At 53.6% G+C, this 17,643-nt stretch overlaps 4 protein-coding genes across 4 annotated transcripts in view; 3 read left to right on the top strand and 1 right to left on the bottom strand.

Moving 5' to 3' along the window:
* Window positions 1–4,095: 4,095 nt before the first annotated feature.
* On the top strand, window positions 4,096–6,217 carry BBA_01559 (YagE family protein; the record flags this gene model as incomplete). Its single annotated transcript, XM_008596656.1, has 3 exons — window positions 4,096–4,134; window positions 4,211–5,582; window positions 5,670–6,217. 3 exons carry the CDS (start codon window positions 4,096–4,098, stop codon window positions 6,215–6,217), a joined length of 1,959 nt encoding a protein of 652 aa, XP_008594878.1.
* A 737-nt stretch (window positions 6,218–6,954) lies between these two features.
* On the bottom strand, window positions 6,955–8,147 carry BBA_01560 (triose-phosphate transporter; the record flags this gene model as incomplete). Its single annotated transcript, XM_008596657.1, has 3 exons — window positions 6,955–7,404; window positions 7,455–7,853; window positions 7,911–8,147. The coding sequence occupies 3 exons, from the start codon at window positions 8,145–8,147 to the stop codon at window positions 6,955–6,957; spliced, it is 1,086 nt and encodes a 361-aa protein (XP_008594879.1).
* A 4,878-nt stretch (window positions 8,148–13,025) lies between these two features.
* BBA_01561 (uncharacterized protein) lies at window positions 13,026–14,782 on the top strand (the record flags this gene model as incomplete). Its single annotated transcript, XM_008596658.1, has 2 exons — window positions 13,026–13,133; window positions 13,205–14,782. The coding sequence occupies 2 exons, from the start codon at window positions 13,026–13,028 to the stop codon at window positions 14,780–14,782; spliced, it is 1,686 nt and encodes a 561-aa protein (XP_008594880.1).
* Window positions 14,783–15,490: 708 nt separating this feature from the next.
* Window positions 15,491–17,643, top strand: part of BBA_01562 (uncharacterized protein) — a gene marked incomplete at both ends in the record, with an annotated part of 2,499 nt that continues 346 nt past the window's right edge. Inside the window, 3 exons of the mRNA XM_008596659.1 lie at window positions 15,491–16,413; window positions 16,737–17,341; window positions 17,420–17,637. Of these exons, the coding sequence (XP_008594881.1) occupies window positions 15,491–16,413; window positions 16,737–17,341; window positions 17,420–17,637 (1,746 nt within the window). The remainder of the gene's footprint in view (window positions 16,414–16,736; window positions 17,342–17,419; window positions 17,638–17,643) is intronic.

Below are 17,643 nucleotides of genomic sequence, written 5' to 3' on the forward strand. Positions count from 1 at the left end.
GACCCCAAGACATGCGCGCGGGCGCGCGAAGCAGAAAGTCCCGGTCTGACGAGTGGGCGGTGACGGCGGAAGCAAACGGAAGCTGTAAATGCTGCACGACACGGTGTCTAGGAATGTTGGAAGGATGATGGATGGCTGTGACACTGGGCTATGCCGTCACAAGCTATTTGGAGAAATACACAGATGCAAGCCTTAACAGCAGGTGGCAGGCCACAAGAATGGGCCGGGCAGGGGAGGGGGGGAGGTGAAATGTGAAGAGCAAGGACCACATCGCGGGGTTGTTGCACATTTGGACCTTTGACTAGGAGGCTTTGTAGTGCGGTTGGTAGCATGTAAACAAACAACCAGGCGACGGCGTAGCAACGGGGTGAGATGCGCGCTGCCATTGGCTACTGATCCCATCGAGATCCGCTTTTACGCACAGCTCCTATTACCGGCCTAGCGGCGATACCGGGGCATTGGGCAGCTTTGTATTATTTCAACAGGCCCGGCACTGTAAATATGTATTTAGGAGGTCTCGCTCACTACTAATAGTTGGGTAGAGACATTGAAGCCTGACGCCGTCTGCTCGAGTAGCTAACTAATTATGACGCCATTTCGTAAATATAACGTGATGGTCCTTTTTTGTGCGCACTTAACCACCCTTGTGCAGATATCCGCCATCACAAATCGGCACAGATATTAACAAGCGTGTGGCACCCCGCCCGTTTGTGTAGCTGTGCGCGACTGTACAGTGCTCGCACTGTGAAGCAATCACTTCAAAGGTCATCGCGATGATATCGTAATACTCAGCAGACGAATTATCCATCTATTAGTATACATGTGCACATGAAGACAAGAATCTCGATGCTTACTCCAGGTAGCGCCATACATTACAGCAAGAGAAAAGTCAAGACTGGCCATCTGCTGGCTTGTCAAGCTCACACTTAGCTGGCATAGAAATTCTTTACGATAGCTTCTTAATTATGACCTTTGAACTAATTGCAGTATGTTGCGTGCGTAGAAACAGTTCCTCATCCGCGACACTCGCGGTCAGCCTTGGCCCGTGACGCAACGGATGGTAATGCGGCTTGCCTTCGTCGCCATCTGCTCAGCGCATGATAAATGTGCTAAAGATCTATGTACATTTCGAAAAGATTATCCAGTAAAACAAGAGGCTTGCATGTTTTGAACCAGTTTGTATAGCCGGCGTTTCCTTGTGCTGCGCATCCGTTCTATTTAGCCTAGAGTGTCCTTCTCAGCCAGGCTCATCACGGAAATCGGTCATCCATATCTCTTCTCAGGCTTGGCAAAGCATCTCCTTGAAGCGCAAATAATCAAGATGAATTTCGCCTATACCAAGACACTACATATGCAGTAGTGCGTATCTTCAAGGACAAACGGAATTAGTGTGACGTTCTGTGCACCTCCATTACCTCTCATTTATTCTCCCCGGCGCAATATGATCATTTCTTTGCCATGAGATCCTCCATTATCATCCTTCATCCTCGGCCATTTGTATCGCTGGGCTTCTTTTCCAAAGATATCAGCTTCGTCTTCCGGCATCTCCATTACGTTACAGATACAGAGGAGGCCTTTCTGTAATGTGCACGTCGTCACACCTGCGGCTGAGCAGTGCTCAGCCGCAGGCAGCTGAGACACAATCTTGCAGCTATATACAGACGTTCAATCGTCCCTCATTTTCGAGTTGACCAGCTTTGTCAAGCGCAACATGTTACAATCTAAAACCCCCCGCCATCGTAATCGCAATCGAGCCGCTCTCCACCTGAGCTGGCCATGGGCGCTCGAAACGGCACTCATAATTCTTTCCATAGCCAGTCTCGTCACCATGATTGCACTGCTCCGCACATATGATGGGCACAAAATCTTCAGTTGGCACGGCGTTACTCTCAACGCGGTCGTGGCTGTGCTTTCTGTCGCTATGAAAGCAGCCCTTACCTCTGCGGTAGCGACCTGTCTTGGCCAATGGAAGTGGATCATCTTTAGCAAAGAAGAGTGTTGTGTCTTGGACTTTGAAAAGATTGACCAAGCTAGCCGCGGCTCGCTGGGATTTTTCTCTGTATTCACTCGCAGAGCCGTGTCGTGAGTGGCATATGTAGCCATCCTGGATCAAGTTCAGACACTGACAGCGACCTCACGCATGACTGCAGCGAAACTTGGCGCGTTCGTTGTGTTGCTTGCCATAGCTCTAGGCCGTTCTCACAGCAGCTTATTCAGGTCAAGACGACCATGGTTTACTCAAAGCAAGATTACCCCATCGCCCGCAGCACCGCATATGATTTAGGCAGTGTGACTGAGACTGGCCCAAAGCAAAAATTGTTTGGATCGGAGGAGGCATATCATCAGGTCACGGCGGAGCTCGATCCGTCTTTAGAAGCCTTTATTTTATCTGGTCTCTTCAACAAGCGCAGTCTGTACCAGAAGCGCGCCGACATGTACTGCTGGAGTCGAGACTGCCGCTGGCCCAGCTTCACCACCGCAGGGGTCTGCTACCAGTGCAACGACATTACTTCAGAGCTGACTCGCTATGATACCTGGGCTCTTTCAACTCCCAATGGTTCAACCAAAGGGATTCCTATTTCAGCTTATTTTCTACCCAACGAAGCATTCCTAGCCAATTTGGATGGCGATATTACAGTAACTCGACAAGATAATGATACCTTTAATTACAAATCTGCGGTTCGTGGAAGTGGTGCATCTTTGCAGATGATGGGCTTTTCTACAGGCGATCCAGACAAGACTGTTTCTTCTCTGGGAGATCTCAAAGGGTTGATCATCGCGCTGAGCGCTGTGCAGCTCAATTGGCCTGCATTGATGCAGACTGCCAGCTACAACTACTCCTGGCCAGATATTCCAGTCATTGCCAGTGAATGCGCATTACATTACTGTGGCCTTGACGTGACTTCACAGGTCAGCAACGGTACCCTAATGGAAACAACGCGGAAGTTGGATCTTGCCCCTAGCCCAGACTCGTACAAAGTTGTTGAGAAGGAGCTTTTTCCGTCTCTGCCCCAAAATGTCAGCAACAGCTTGGAGTTTGATCCCATCACGTCTAGAATTGCACGGACAGACTTGAAGCTACAGGACCCTCGTAATGCCTCGAAAGCGTTCATTTTCGGCGCAGACACTGTCAAGAGTGTCAGCAGTTTTTTCAAGCAACGTTCCAAACAAGTGTCAACTTGACGGATCGGATGGGCCCGAATTCGGTCACGGTGAGCCTACAATCAGGTAAATTTCCTAGAGGCAGAGCAAACATTGCCTACTATGGGTCGTTGGGTCTGCCGCCCAAAGGGAGAGGACTTTATAACCCAAGTCGACGTGAGCTCTGGCAAAGCTTTGACGTTTTGGCACAGAGCATGATGACGCCATACGCAACGCTGTCCCAGAAATGGGAGAAGTTGTTGGAGAATTCGGTCGGCAAGAAACCGTGTACATGATCCAATGGAGCTGGATCACCCTCCATGCTCTTCTGATTGTGGGCGGCACCGCGTTCTACATTGCGACAATGGTTAGCGCTTCTCGAGCAGAAAAGGCCTTCAATTGGTTGGCCTGGAAGAATAGCTCCTTGGCTGTTTTGAGCAAGGCGTCTCAGCTCGGATCTTTGTTCGAGGTTGGTGACTCGGTCAAACAGCTGGAGCGCAAGGCAGAATTGAAAACAGCGTCGTTTAATAGTCTCGAAGGGGAGAGGTTGAACCCTCTGCGTGCCACATAAGGCAACGGTGTCCTTTCTCTAGAATGCCAGCACCGCACAGTATTAGAAAGACTGCAAAAGTTGTGAATAGCATTGATCGACGACCTCGCATATGAAGCGGAAAAGGTGCACTGTAAGCAGCATTCTCATCCAGGGTAACTACGGATGTAAAGTAGCGTCATGCATAGCACCCATGTGGGGACCTCGTTCGCGCTAGCAACTTATATTAATGCAACCTTGAAGCTGCCACCTCTTCCAGCCAACTCCACCATTATTGAAAAAGACGTCGCTCTACGACAGCGGTTGCCATAATCTCATCGAGCTTCATCTCGGCCAGTAGACCTCACTAGTCGATGTATCCTCAATCATTAATGCTGTCCGGCGCTTGAAGAATTTTCTGCACAATGTCTTCTGGAAACAAACAACGGGCGCCATCGGTGTTGGTATGCGACCTTGCTGGACACGGCTGCCCACGCACGATTGTTCAAGTTGCACAGCTCAAAACTGACGCCAATTCAGGTCACCGATTCGAGAGCCCGCGAGAGGGTCAGCCAGAGACGCCTGCCGCAGCGTTCCGACGCCCTGTCCCGCTCGCCGGGACGGGTGCCGATGCGGTTCATGACGGTCGACAACGTCCTGCAATTCAGCTCGCAGATCCCCTCAGGCCAACCTCGCGGCCCTCCCACGCCCTCAACCGGTCCCCACGCCGTCGGCCCTGTCCATCCGCGACGAGTCGTCTCCGGAGGGCTCCCCAACGTGCACTCGCGCACCGGCCAGCCCATGCCGTCGCGAACGACCAAGATTAGCGAGAAGCTGGTGCTGCTCCCGGAAACAGACGACCAAGACGAGGTCGAGGACGAGATTGAGAGCGACTCGGTGCTCACGCGCAAGCTACAGGCCGAAGACGATGGGCCGCTGCGCGACGAGGAGCTCGATGTGCTGCGCAAGCGCGGCGGCATCCGCGGCAAGAGCTACGCCGAGCGGTTACCCAAGATGCAGCGCAAGGACAAGGTCAGCCGGTTAACGGCGTACTGCACCGCGCAAGCATTTAAAATCAAAGCCACAGCCGAGTTCTTAAAGGACAAGCACGAAGCAAAAACGAAGCTCTACGATGACTGCTTGTACGTCATCTACGCGCTGCCGCTGATGAACGGAAATGACGGCTATCGTGTCCGCGGCCGGCCCATCCTCAAGACCCCTGGCACCGGCAAAACGGTTCTGGATCTGGAGATTGAGCGGACCGAACAGCGAGACCACCACGAAGGCTACTTTGAAGAGGATGCCTACACCGCACCGGAGAGTCCAGAGCAGCCCAGCCACATGCGCCCTGGCACGCGCGACGAGTCCCCCGACGACGAAACCGCCAACATGCACCACAGCTTCCGTCCGCATGGCGACGGCTCTCCGCCGCCCATCAACCGTCTCGGCGGGCCCAACGCCAAGAACTTTGCCGAGTTGTTTGTCTTTTCGTACGGCGTCGTTGTCTTTTGGAACTTTTCCGAGTACCAGGAAAAGGACATTCTCGCGGACCTGACATTTGCCGACGCCGCCGAGGACGGCGTCAGCCTGCTGACGCGGCCGCTTGAGCAGCACGATTTCGAGACGGAAGAGTTTCACTTTGAGTACAGCGCCGACGTGAAGCGCCCGCGCATCTTCAACGACATGATTACGCTGGTGCCGCGGTCCGACCACATGATCAAGCTGACCATCAGTCACGCGATTGCGCAGAGCACCAAGCTGTGCCTGTTCGAGGAGCGCCTGGGCGAGACGATGCTCGACGCGCAGGACGTGCCCAAGACGCTGGCGCTGACGGGCGAGCTAAACATGACGAGGACGGAGATTGTCAAGATTCTCGGACGGTTGTTCAAGAGCCGCGTGGATATCAATCTATGTACGTTGTCCCCCCTCTCCCTTCCCTCTTCAGCCACCGTCAAGTGTCGTAATCTTCATGAAACCCCGAAACTGACTACGCACCTAGCATCCAATATCCTCGACGTCCCCAACTTCTTCTGGGACTCGGAGCCGACTTTGCACCCGCTCTACGCCGCCATCCGCGAGTACCTCGAGATCGACCCCCGCATCAAGGTACTCAACGAGCGCTGTCGCGTCTTCCTCGACCTTGCCGAGATTCTCTCCGACTCGGTCAATGACGCCAAGATGAGCGCCATTACCTGGATCGTCATCATCCTCATCATCGTCAGCATTCTCGTCACCGTCACCGAGGTCGGCCTGCGCTTCGCCATGCTCGAGCGCAGCAAGTCGACGCCCGCGCTCGTCTCCTGGGCCAACCCGCCATCGTCATCGTCCTCGGTGCAGCTGCGCATCGGACTCGCGACGCCCGTGGAAGGGCAGCAGCAGCAACAACAGCTAGCAGAAATACCGAGCCCCCTCGAGGAACTCGCACGCACGCTCGGGTTGCACGGTAACGCGACGCTGGAGGATGTCAAGAGCAGCATACGCACGCTCCAGGATGAGGCAGGGACGCTGCCCGTGCCCGAGGGCAGAAAGGTCGACGAGCTCAAGTAAGAACTCGGCATTAAAAAAAAAAGAAAGGATGCGTGATTTACAATACTCTGATCCCAATTGACACAATGATGATATATCGCTGCGACCTTTGAGGAAACAAGCCATCATCTTCTTCACCCTCTCTGTATTGTGCGACCTCGCGTCGCAATATTTTTTTTTTTTTAGCATAGCGAGCGGTGTCTTTTTCTTTTCCTCATCTAATATATATTTGCTGCTCTCTTCAATGGCCGGCTACTGTTTGGAAATCAAAATGATGTAGCAATCGAGTTCTTCATCTTCTTCTAGTTTTCTTCGATAACAAGGCTCGAGTAAGAGCCCATGTAGTATTAAAGCGGTATATTCTATGCTCATGCATGCTATGCATAATGCGTCAATGAAATTAGTTCCCAGTGCCAAACTAAAAACTACAACAGGATACTCTGTACCCGTATATGCACTACTCATAGACAAGGAACGAAAAAAAAAGACTAGAAAATAATGTAGAGCCCGATGTTAAAACGCCAATGTAGTAACAAATGCCATGACTGGTGTCAAGGGTCGAGACCTGCTTGGCCCGCCGAGGATGAGACAAGGCCACAGTTTCTCTGGCTCCGTCTCGAGTATCGTAAGTCTGGATTGGCTACCGACATGATTGATATCGGGAGCAGCATGCCAAATAATTGCCAATTAGACTGCGGTTTGCGGTCTCTGCATATGGTAAAGGAAAGGTAATGGGGCCACAATTCGGTCCAAATGAATTATTGGGGAATCTGTTTGTAGCCAGTCTGCTGTCGTTTCTTGTTGTCGAGTTCTGCTTTGCTGTATATAGCGGCGCCGAGCATTGTAATAGCCATACCGGTGCCCTTGAGCAGGTCAACGTCAACATTGAAAATGAAGATGCCGAGAAGAACGGTCAAGCACTGCTTGAGGTTACCGCAGACAGTCATTGTCAATGCGCCGGCGAGCTTATTGGTATTGAAAGACGAAATGTTGAGCAGAAAAGCGAGGCAACCATTGCCTAGCAGAGACGCAAAGGTGGCAAAGCCCGACATTTCCGAGTTGGCTAGGGCCTGACGGAAGCCATCTACCTCTCCAGTCGCAAACGCAAAGATGAGTGCTTGCGAAGCAGCCATGGGGGACATTCGAAAAAGAAATTCGACAGGTGGAAGAGCGAGGGACCCCGTCATGAAGCGATTCGTGACAATAGTCTGGAAAAAAGTCAGCATGGAACCGGGCAATGCAAGAGGCCAGAACTGACCTTGAGGGCGGCAAAAATGACACCGAGAATTGTCAGCAGGAAACCGGCATCGGAAAACTTCATCTCGCCTGCCGTGGTCATGGCGGCGCCAACTATCAACGGAACCAAGGATAGGTAGGTGAGCGTGCTGTAGGTACGGCCGTACCAGGCACGGAAAATGAGAAGGGTAAAGATGGGGCAAAGCATGCGCATGGTCTGGTAAAAGGGAACGGAAACCATGGCAAGTGATAGGTTGGACAAGGCAATGTTGACAGTAAAGAGGGCGCTAAAGGCGACGAGGGCGAGGTTCTCACGTCGTCCCAGTCGAGAGAGTTTGAAATAGCCCCTGTGCATCATGCCGTAGGTACCGAGAGCGGAGATTGAGGTGTGAAGAAAGGTCAAAAGCCAGGGAAATTTGAACTAGAGAGCAAGACTTAGTAGCTGATGAAGGTCGAAGAAGGGTGGCGCATCACGTACCACGCCGAGGACTAATTTGTTATAGATGGTGAGTAGCAATGACAGCAGAAAGTAGGTGCCTAGCCATGTGAACTTGACGGCTGATGGGATTGAATATTCATGGTCAAGATTAGACTGGGAAGCAGCCTCTGAGCGGTCGAGGTTGGCTTCCATGTCGACGGCAGCGTCGTTTGGTGATGCAAGGCTCGGAGTTTCTTTGAGTAGGGGCGGCGAAGGTTCTGGAGATTGCAAAGACATCTTTGGCGCGCTGAGCGGAAACAAAATGGGAGCCAGGAACTGAGTTGTTGGAATAGGCGCGCAAAAGATTTTGAGTTCTTTGTTAGTGTTGCGCGTCAAAGATGGAGGCGCACAGGACAGAGAGTCGAGGTAGCCAGGCGTGGGCTTGCCAAGATCAGATTCAAGGGTGATGCGTAGCCTGGCCGGTGGCGCAGAGTTAAATCAGACGCGTCTGAGGTTGATAATGAGCGTGACGATCTATAAACGGAAGAAATCGTGGCGCAGGTTCAATTGAGGTCGATGTTGGGGAGCTTGGCTTGTGGGACGAGGCAGCATTGAACGGGGAACGTGTGGTGCGGCGGTTGTTGCATGTATATGGGACCAAAAGAGCGTGTTGGATATAATGCCGATAGTGTGATATAGAATGAAAGGAATAGGCGGAAACGAGCCCGCGCCAAGAAGACAAAATCTAATGCCAAAAAGATGGGTGAATTCGGATGATGTGGTAAGTAGTGAAGTTGAAAGCGCCGACGGAGGGTTGGGCGAAGAAGATGGCCTTTGCGTCGTAACTAACTAGGAGGGTTGTAGGAGGCGGGGGGAGGGGAGGCTTGGCAGGTGGCACAGGTAAGTTTCGGTAGTGGGAATAGGTAGCTGATACGTGAGAGAGTACGGATTGGAGGTAGTTGGAAGCTTGAGTGCGGGCAAAGACAAGGAGATATGTGATGGAAAAAAAACGTGCCGAGTCAGAGACAATAAGACTAGACCGGTCCGAGTATCATTGATCGTGGTCGTGAATCGTGGTCGTGATCGTTGGTGGGGAGCCGCGAGGCTGATGAGACTGGGGAGAGCAAGTGTGCGGTGGTGGAGGAAAGAAGTAGGTACCTCTAGATTCCGAGTGGCTCCGGAACAGATTGACATGAGGCCAGAATAAAAGACAGATTGTTAAGACATGCATCAAATAAACGGCATCAAGGGGTATTGATGTGGGCAATCAGGAGGGCAGCATGACAGAGAGCAGCATGACAACTGGTGTAATCACTAAATTTAGTAGGTAGGTATTTAGGTAGCTACCTTATTTTATGGTTGTGGCTCGAAGGTGAGTTGTCTTGTCTAAAAGGTACAGTGAGTTTTTAAATACCTAAAGAGACGGTGCAGGACAGAATTTGCGGGGGTACCTCGACCTAGCCAGCCAGGTACCTTAGTGGTCCCTCTGATGACATTTCCAGTGGATGTATTCCAGCCGTGGGCTGTCAAAAACCACCTCGTTAGCGGACATAGTGCCTGGAAATGCGAGGTAGCTATTTGCAGCCCTTCCAAAGGGGGTACCCCTATCAAACAGCGTCGAATACGGATTATATGTACCCAGTAAAGATTCTGATCAAGCAGCATAATAGCCGCATTCCTTGTCAAGTCTAGAAGCCAATTTTAGATTACACTACCAAGCCCTTGGCTATTGGCACCAGCCTTGGTACGGATACTTGTTGTGACCGTGACCAAGTATTTACACTGCTGTGTGGCACTGTGGCCACAAACAATACGGATTAGTGTATGCTCAATACCCAAGCCTTTTCACCATCATTTTTAAGCCATGATTTTAGCTTGTCTCTAGCCTGCAAGGTACGCGGCCCTTTTTTGATATGTACGTCACCGCAGATAATTTTTTGCTACTTGGTACCCGAGTCCACATCCCACCACACAACAACTTTAGCCACTCAATCATCATCACTCCGGCCAACTGAACGGCCTTTTTGTTTGTTTGCTCAAGGCCACGGCCGTTGGCAGCTGCAGCTGGCAACTGCAGCTGGCAACTGCAGCTGGCAAACTGCCAAAGTGGAACTGCGTATTGGAAAGTCAACAGGGAACTGCTTGACTGTGACGGACTTTTTAAATTTCCTCTTCTTGGCATTCGTATGAGTTTGCTAACGCTGCTCTTTCCTTGCAACGGCATCCCTTTATCCACTCTGCCACTGCAGCTTTATCTTACTCATCTTTCTCTTGCTAGTTACATACATACGCTTCGTCTTGTTCGTTCTTCAACACCCAAGCTAAAAATAATTCCCCCCCTTTTCTCCCGCCCTTTATCACGCTAATCGTTGGTGCACACGCAACCAACCCGCGCTCTATCCTATCCTATCAGTATTACGTCGGCTCTCCAACGCCACAGTTGCCCAGCTGCCACTTTGCTAGCCCGTGGCTGCCGACCCGGCGCCGGTCACCGTTGACCATGACGTGACACGTTTTTGACAATGTCCGAAGTTGAAAATCATTTATTCCCTGCGGCTCACTGTTCAAGCCACCGCAGCATCCGGCAGACCACATCCGGCAAGACGTCAGCTCATAAATACTCGGCCGTGACATTGAGGCCACAGCTTCTCGGCTACCTGCCGACTCCATCAGCTGTCTTGAACCCCCCCAAAAGACACCAATGAATAGCGAAATAGGTATTTACGCACACATCCAGCATTAAAACCGCCCCCACTGTAGACTGGATACATTAAGACCGTGATTCATATCTTCCTTGGTCATGACTGCACGCTCGCGATGCACCCTGTTGCCTGTCAAGTCGGTCGGTAATTGCTTCCTGGAGCTGACAACGAAATACGGCGGAAAACAAAGTTTAAGCTGTAAATTACCCTTCTCCAGTATCGCCAATCAGCGCCGACAATGATCCTGGCGCTGACCCTTCGAGAAGAATGTAGCGTCAAACGAATCGACTCATACATGCATTATTAGCTCCTGTCTAAGTATGCAAAGTGCGACAGTCTCTTTTGCACTCATCAGCACGCGGGGACCGACCGACTTCATCTGGTTGCGCATTAGGCCATCGTTTCATACTTGACCTCGGCAGACGCTGCACCCGAGAAATCCAAGACACACGGGCTTTGTCTTTTTTTTCCCCGACGACCAGGATGTCTCCAGTTTCTCGCCGCTTGGCCCCTGTTGTACTCCGTACTTTGCATGGTCAAATTCAAGCACATGAATTCAGAATGGGCACTAATCGTACCAGGATCTGGCACATTTCTCAGACAATCTGGGGGCGCAATTGTTTCCTTGCCACTGACGCTACCAGTAAAAATCATTCCGCATCCCCATCGGGGTTTGTCGGAAATGGGAACAAGCCATGGCCCATGGGCACCCGCCCCCGTCATCTCCATATCGCGTGCTCTTTCCCGGCCTGCCTGCCTGCCTGCCAAGCGTGGTTCTTCAGACCCCCCCCCCATACCCGGCTTTCTGCCCGGTTACTTTTACTGATGGACAAGTCGGGCTGCCAATTTATGCATACTTGAGATGCTTTTTGCGAGATGGTCTGTTGCTATCGCGCCCATGACCTGCGGCGGAAGCGTAACTTTGGGGGCTCGAAATAAGACGCTTCGCCAAGAACAAGAAAGACGGCCTGACAGTTGGCCGACGCATTGGCTGTAGCCCATTGGCGTAATGCCAGTTGCAACAAGTGGCCGCCAAGACTGCCCAAGCGAAGCCGTTGACAAATTGGCCGTGCCGGAGCTTATTCTGGCTGCAACGGACCCAGCGCCAGGAATTCTTGGCATGCATCTAGCTAGTGTTGCGGTCACCCCGTGCGCGAAACATCATACATGGCAGTCACAACGCGCACCGCTATTCCCGCCCGTGAGGCGCAGCTCTTCTCTTCAATGCATGCACGCTGCGATTTGGGTAGGCAAGGATGCTAGAGCCTAGTACATAACAACATACTGGTACATGGTGTTCCGTAAAATATGCAACTGATAAATCACAAGTTTTAGCCCTTCTTGGCTTCTTGGCGGTTTCTCGTTGGCCATGCTAGTCCCACCACTAATCAATCGCTTGCCTAGCACTAGGTAGGTAGATACCACTGAGTCACTGACCACTTGGCCACTGGCCACTGACCACTGACCAGTAGTTTGCGCATGAGCCAAAAGCAATTGGGGAGACTCGATCGATGCGTTCAAGCCCTTGCTACCCGCACGGTTGCAACTCTTGAAACCCAATACACAGAAACGCTCGCAAGGCCAGCATGGTAACTTGAAGGGACTGGCTCGAACCGCCGGAAACATTTAGACATGTTTGATAAACTTGTTGGTCAAAGAACACAACACAACCCTGGGGTTAGTGGCAATACAATACTGTTCTTTGTCAGAGAACCCAACCATAAGAGATTCATGGTTGAACCCAGCTGGGCCTCGAGCGACGGGAGAGTCTGTTTGTTTACTGGACCACAGCAGCAAATACGTGCGTCCCTAGTTATTAGTACCTTACAGAAGCGGCAACGCCGGCCAGTTGTACGGATATTTACGAGAAACTACTGGACGTTAAAAGTCAACCCAAAAGTGTGGATGGATGTGCGCCACATAGAACTCTGTATCTACTCGGTTACCAACAGTGAACAGTTTCAACATTTACTTGTGGGGCTTGCGCCAATGTGCCTTTGGATATTCCAAGTCGTTTCCAGTTTTAATCAGGAGGAGACTGGCCGCCCCCGTTTCTGCGTTTCTGCGTGGGTTGCCTCTAGGCTCACACCTTCTCACACGCCCCAGCAGAACATGCTCGGTCGGCGGGAACAAGCAAGCAAGCAGATAGGAGAGTTGAGTAGGCAGGTAGGCACGTAGGTAGCTTGGGCCGTCAATCCTGCCATTCATGAGCATTCCCGCCATGATTACTCTCCCTACCTACAGTTGGACAGACGCTACCTTACCTACGCATACACACACGCAGCGAGTTCCAACTTGGCTTGACTCGCTCTAAGCACCCCACGACGTGTCAGAGTAACTACTCATTATTTAGTTGGATCGACATTCTTTTACTTTGTTCATTCCTCTCATTTATACGGATAGCAGAACCATTCATTTTCTTTCTTGTCTCTCTCTTTTTGGGTTTTCATACATTTTGGGAAAAGCAATCACAATGCCCAGCATGGCCGTCTTTTCAGGGAAACGGCGCGTAATACTGCTCCCTGCGCTTTTGTTTCTTTTCCTCTTTACACTTCTTGCAGTTGATGAATCCTTGAAACCGGTACGCATTTTCAATCTTTGTCCGGTAAAGGAGAAATACCAGGCGAACTACTGGACTTACAAGTTTGATAGGGCCGTTTCAGCAGAATCATCACCAACAGGCCGACGACGTCGCCAGAGTCAAGGCCAAAATCTCGAGTATCTTCATTCCACTATCTCGTGCCCGCAAGCTCTCCAAATATCAAATTATGCTACAACATCATTTCTGCAGCTGTCAACAGATATCCAGCAGCGCTGCTTCTCGGCTGGAAAGGCAAGGGCGAGATGGACGCCGCCGAGACGCATCTGGCCAAGCTGCGCGCCATTCAGCAATACCTCCAAAATCTGTCAGCGGACAACGACGACGATCTGGTGCTCATTGTGGACGGCTACGACATTATTATGCAGCTCCCTGTTGAGATTATGATTGAGCGCTACTTTACGATTCAGAGAGACTCGGATGCCCGACTCGCCGAACGCTTCAACATGTCCGTCAGCGCGCTGCACGACAAAGGCTTTCGCAACACCATCTTTTGGGGCCCAGACAAGATCTGCTGGCCCATAGACTGGTCCGCGCCGAGGTGCTGGGCCGTTCCTGCTTCGCATCTCGATGCCCACACGTTTGGCCCCAACCAGGGCGACGGCGGCATGGCCACCAATGACCCCAAGTGGCTAAACTCTGGCACCGTCATCGGACCCGTGGGCGATTTACGAACGTACATCAACGTCACCATGGCCGAGATTGCGCGGACCTACGACGCCAATTTTGAAAACAGAGAGTCGGACCAGTATTATCTGGCCAACGTCTGGGGCCGGCAGGAATACCACCGCTCCAAGGAGGTGCTGGCGCTTCGCAGCGACGTGGATGACGAGGCTGCCGCGAAGCTCGAGGGGAGCGACGAGTTCAAGCTGCCAGATCCGCTGGCATTTCCAGGCGAGCCGACGGAATTCCACATTAGCATCGAGTACGAGTCGGCGCTTTTCCAGACCAAGGCGGGCTACGAATGGTACTTTGGACACATGAAATTTGACCAGCCCGGCTACACGGCACGGATGGATGTGGACATGTTTGAACAGGGTACGTCATTTGTGCCTTATTCAATTGCAATGCCCGCTGCGGTGTACGCGGCCTTGAGCAGGATATATGAGGCGGCCGTTAAGCCATCGTCGGCCGCTCGCCAGGCTGTCTCAGAAGAAGAAGAAGAAGCGGCGCCGCACCGGAGCCGACGCGAAGCCACCGCCACCTCCAGCCGCAGCCGACTACCCGCGAGCGAGTGGCTCCGCTCCGCCAGTCTGGGTGTCAATTACGTGACGCGTCACATCTACGGCCTCTGGCACTGCACGGGCGGCAAGGAGTTCATCGACGGCGAGTACAAGGCCATGTGGTTCTTTCCCTATGTTGCCAGCTTGCTGCGCGCCAACGCTCTCGCCTCGCGCGCCGGCGACCAGCTCACGAGCGCAGAGATGGACGGCCGCGCCTGGCTGCCCCAGCTGCAGTATCCCGTCGAGGACTCGCGGAACCCCATGGAAGGCGGCGAGTACGGTGGCGCCTTTACCGACTATGAGGGCGAAGAATTCTTGTCGTTTGGGCAGCTGTGCGGCGAGTGGCAGGACACGCTGTTTTCAGGCGAAATGGACGCCGTCGCCGCCAGAGAAGAAGGCAGAAGCTAACCGCAAAGCCTGAATAATGAAATGAGGAAGAAAACGAATCGAAGCCAGCTATGTGCAGTGTAATTTGTCCTTTCTTCTATTTTCCGTTTGGAAACCATTACACATCTGGCACCGAGGGCAGTGTTATGGGGGAATCGTCCGCTCTGCTGTCTCATCTGCGGCGCTGCGCACTGCTGCATCTTGGTTTTCGCATGTACCACCACTACCTACCCCCGACAACCGATCAAAATCACTTGCATATCATATCAAGCCAAGTTTCTGTTAATTTTTTTTCTCTCTACCGCGTTTATCGAGATTCGCCATTTAGAGCTAGAGATTCGGAAAATCTTTCCACTGATCATTACCATCATAGCCATAAAATACCATGATAATACATACCATGCCACAAGTTCACATTAGCTATCGATGCAAACGTGACATATCAAGACCGAACCAGCAGTAAGTTCGTGAATGATTGTGAAAAGAGATGGCCAGTGTATCTAGGGAGCGATGGATATGTAGTGAGTGTAGTTTGGTAGTGTTTCCACATCCGTCTCATTGCTGCAGCATATGCAGGCCTAATTCGCCGTTGTGTGTCTCAGTCACATCGGAGCTAATGTAGCAATGACGCTACCACACAGCTCATCGAAAAAACACTGACCACGCCGCGTCCCCCCTTTGCGCATTCCCATTCTTCCTCCTGTACGATTCCAAAAAAAATACAGCACGATGCCGCAGACCCTCGGTCCCCTCGTGCACCTCTGGGGCATCGACCCCTCGCAGCTCCCCGCGCCAACCGCCTCTGCCGCGGAGCTCACGCCTCTCCTCACGGGCTTGCTGTCCGAGGCGCTGCCCTTTATCGACGACCTGCCCGCCGACTCCTCCTCCTCCCCTTCTTCTTCTTCTTCTGCCTCCAAGTCGCCGCCCTCCTCGTCCTGGAAGTTCCGCAAAACGCACAGGTACGCCTCGTCCGACGCAACCGTCGACGTCTACGAGAAGAAGCTCTCCGCCGACGTCATGCGTCGCCTCGCCACCGAGTACCAGTCTCAGCTGCCGCAAGTGCGTCCGCCGAGCGGCGCCGCCGCCGAGACGTGGTTCTTGCGGCGCAGCGTGCACGCCGACGCGGCCGCCCCCAAAACAGCCAGCTGGGACGAGTTTCTCCTCCACTTTAAGCAGCAGCACGCCGCGTCTGAAAAGGCCTTTACCGCGTCGGTCGAGTCGACGACGCCGCGCACGCAGTGGGACTGCGGCGGCGTCGAGATCCAGCACGCCGGCGCGACGTGGGTCGACTGGACGCTGAAAGTCGAGGAGTCGGTGCACCGGCTGCCTTTCCCGCTGAAGCGGCGCGTGTTCCCCGTGCTGCAGGCGACGGCGGCCGTCGCGGACCGCCGCGAGTTTGTCGTGGTACAGGTGTTTTATACGGGCGGGCCGGACGCGGCCAACGCGGCTGGCGGCGGTACGGTGACGGGCGCGTATACGAGCGTCGAGCGCGTCCGGGAGCTATCGCCGGGGGAGGAGGAGGAGGAGGACGGAACGAAGCGGATCGAATGGGTCATGGGCACGGCGTCGGACGCGCGGGGCGTGCTGCCCGAGTTTGTGCAGGCGCTGGCCACGCCGGACATGGTGCCCAAGGATGTCGACTTTTTTCTGTCGTGGGTGGTCGGGCAGCGAAAGTAGAGGGCTCGGGGGAGAGGGGAGGGGGGGCAAGGAAAGCTTTGACGTGATGTCACTTTGATGTATCTTGAAAAGGGATATCGCGTTGGAGCGTGCTGGAGGAGGGGGGACTGTAAGTTGGCAAAAAGGGCCGTTTTTGTTCTGTCGGCTGGCAGACGACGGCTCAGGAAGGAACCCGGCAAACGACAAACGACAAACGGCCCATCCCCGTCTCCTACTAGAAACAATATCATCATTCTTCCCATCCCTCTCCAACTCATCTCCAATGCTATCCAACCAATTCAGACACCATGTCCACTAGACCTCGATCCGTACCGCCCGCCTCAACCTCCCGCGTCACCCGCAGCCACGCCGCCGCCGCCGCCGCAACTGCCTCCTCCTCCTCTTCTCTCATCGCCGTGCACCGTAGCAGCACCATCACCGCTGCCAAATCCACCAGCACCGATGCCGCGCCGCCCACCTCCACCTCCGCCACCACCACCGCCGGCGCCTCGCGCCTCGCCGCGCAGGCCGACGCCCTCGCCAAGATGACGCTCGAGATGAACCTGCGCACCGTCGGCAAGCAGGCCGACCGTCTGGAGCGGGACCTGCGCGTCCTCGTGCAGGCAACGGCCCGCGACGCCGCCTTTCGCGCGCAGCACGAGACCCGTCTGCAGGACCTGTGGAAGGAGATTCTCGCCGTCAAGGCGCACCTGGCCGCCGCGCGCGACCGCGACGATACTGCCCGCGGGCTCGCTGACGAGGCATGCCGGAGCGAGGCGCGGCGCCTGGCCGAGGAGATGCGCGGCGAGATGGCGGGTGTCAAGGAAATGGTCAAAGGTCTGAGGACGACGCTGAGCGAGTTGCCGTCGGCGGAGCAAATGCAAGCCGCGCTGAGCCAGAGCAGCGTGGACACGCAAGACAGCGGTGCGTCTTACCCTTTTTTTTTTCATCCCATCACATCATGTTGGGGAGGTTGTTTCAAGACGCTAACGGTGACTCCAGATCCGAATACTCGGCGAACAACCAACCAGCAGCAGCAGCAGCCGCGATCAGCGTCGAAGCAGTCGATACACGCGCGCATTCAAGATGCCCTCCGGTCAACTCGTCGCTGGCACCGCGACCACAAGACGACGCGCCTCTCCGACGCCGCCTTTTGCGCCGCCTATCTCCGGCAGCAGTCCAAGCGCGACGCGCCCATGGCCGTGTTCCTGCAGCGCGCCGTGCAG

Source organism: Beauveria bassiana, assembly GCF_000280675.1.
Source record: "Beauveria bassiana ARSEF 2860 unplaced genomic scaffold BBA_S00003, whole genome shotgun sequence".
Lineage (NCBI taxonomy): Eukaryota > Fungi > Ascomycota > Sordariomycetes > Hypocreales > Cordycipitaceae > Beauveria > Beauveria bassiana.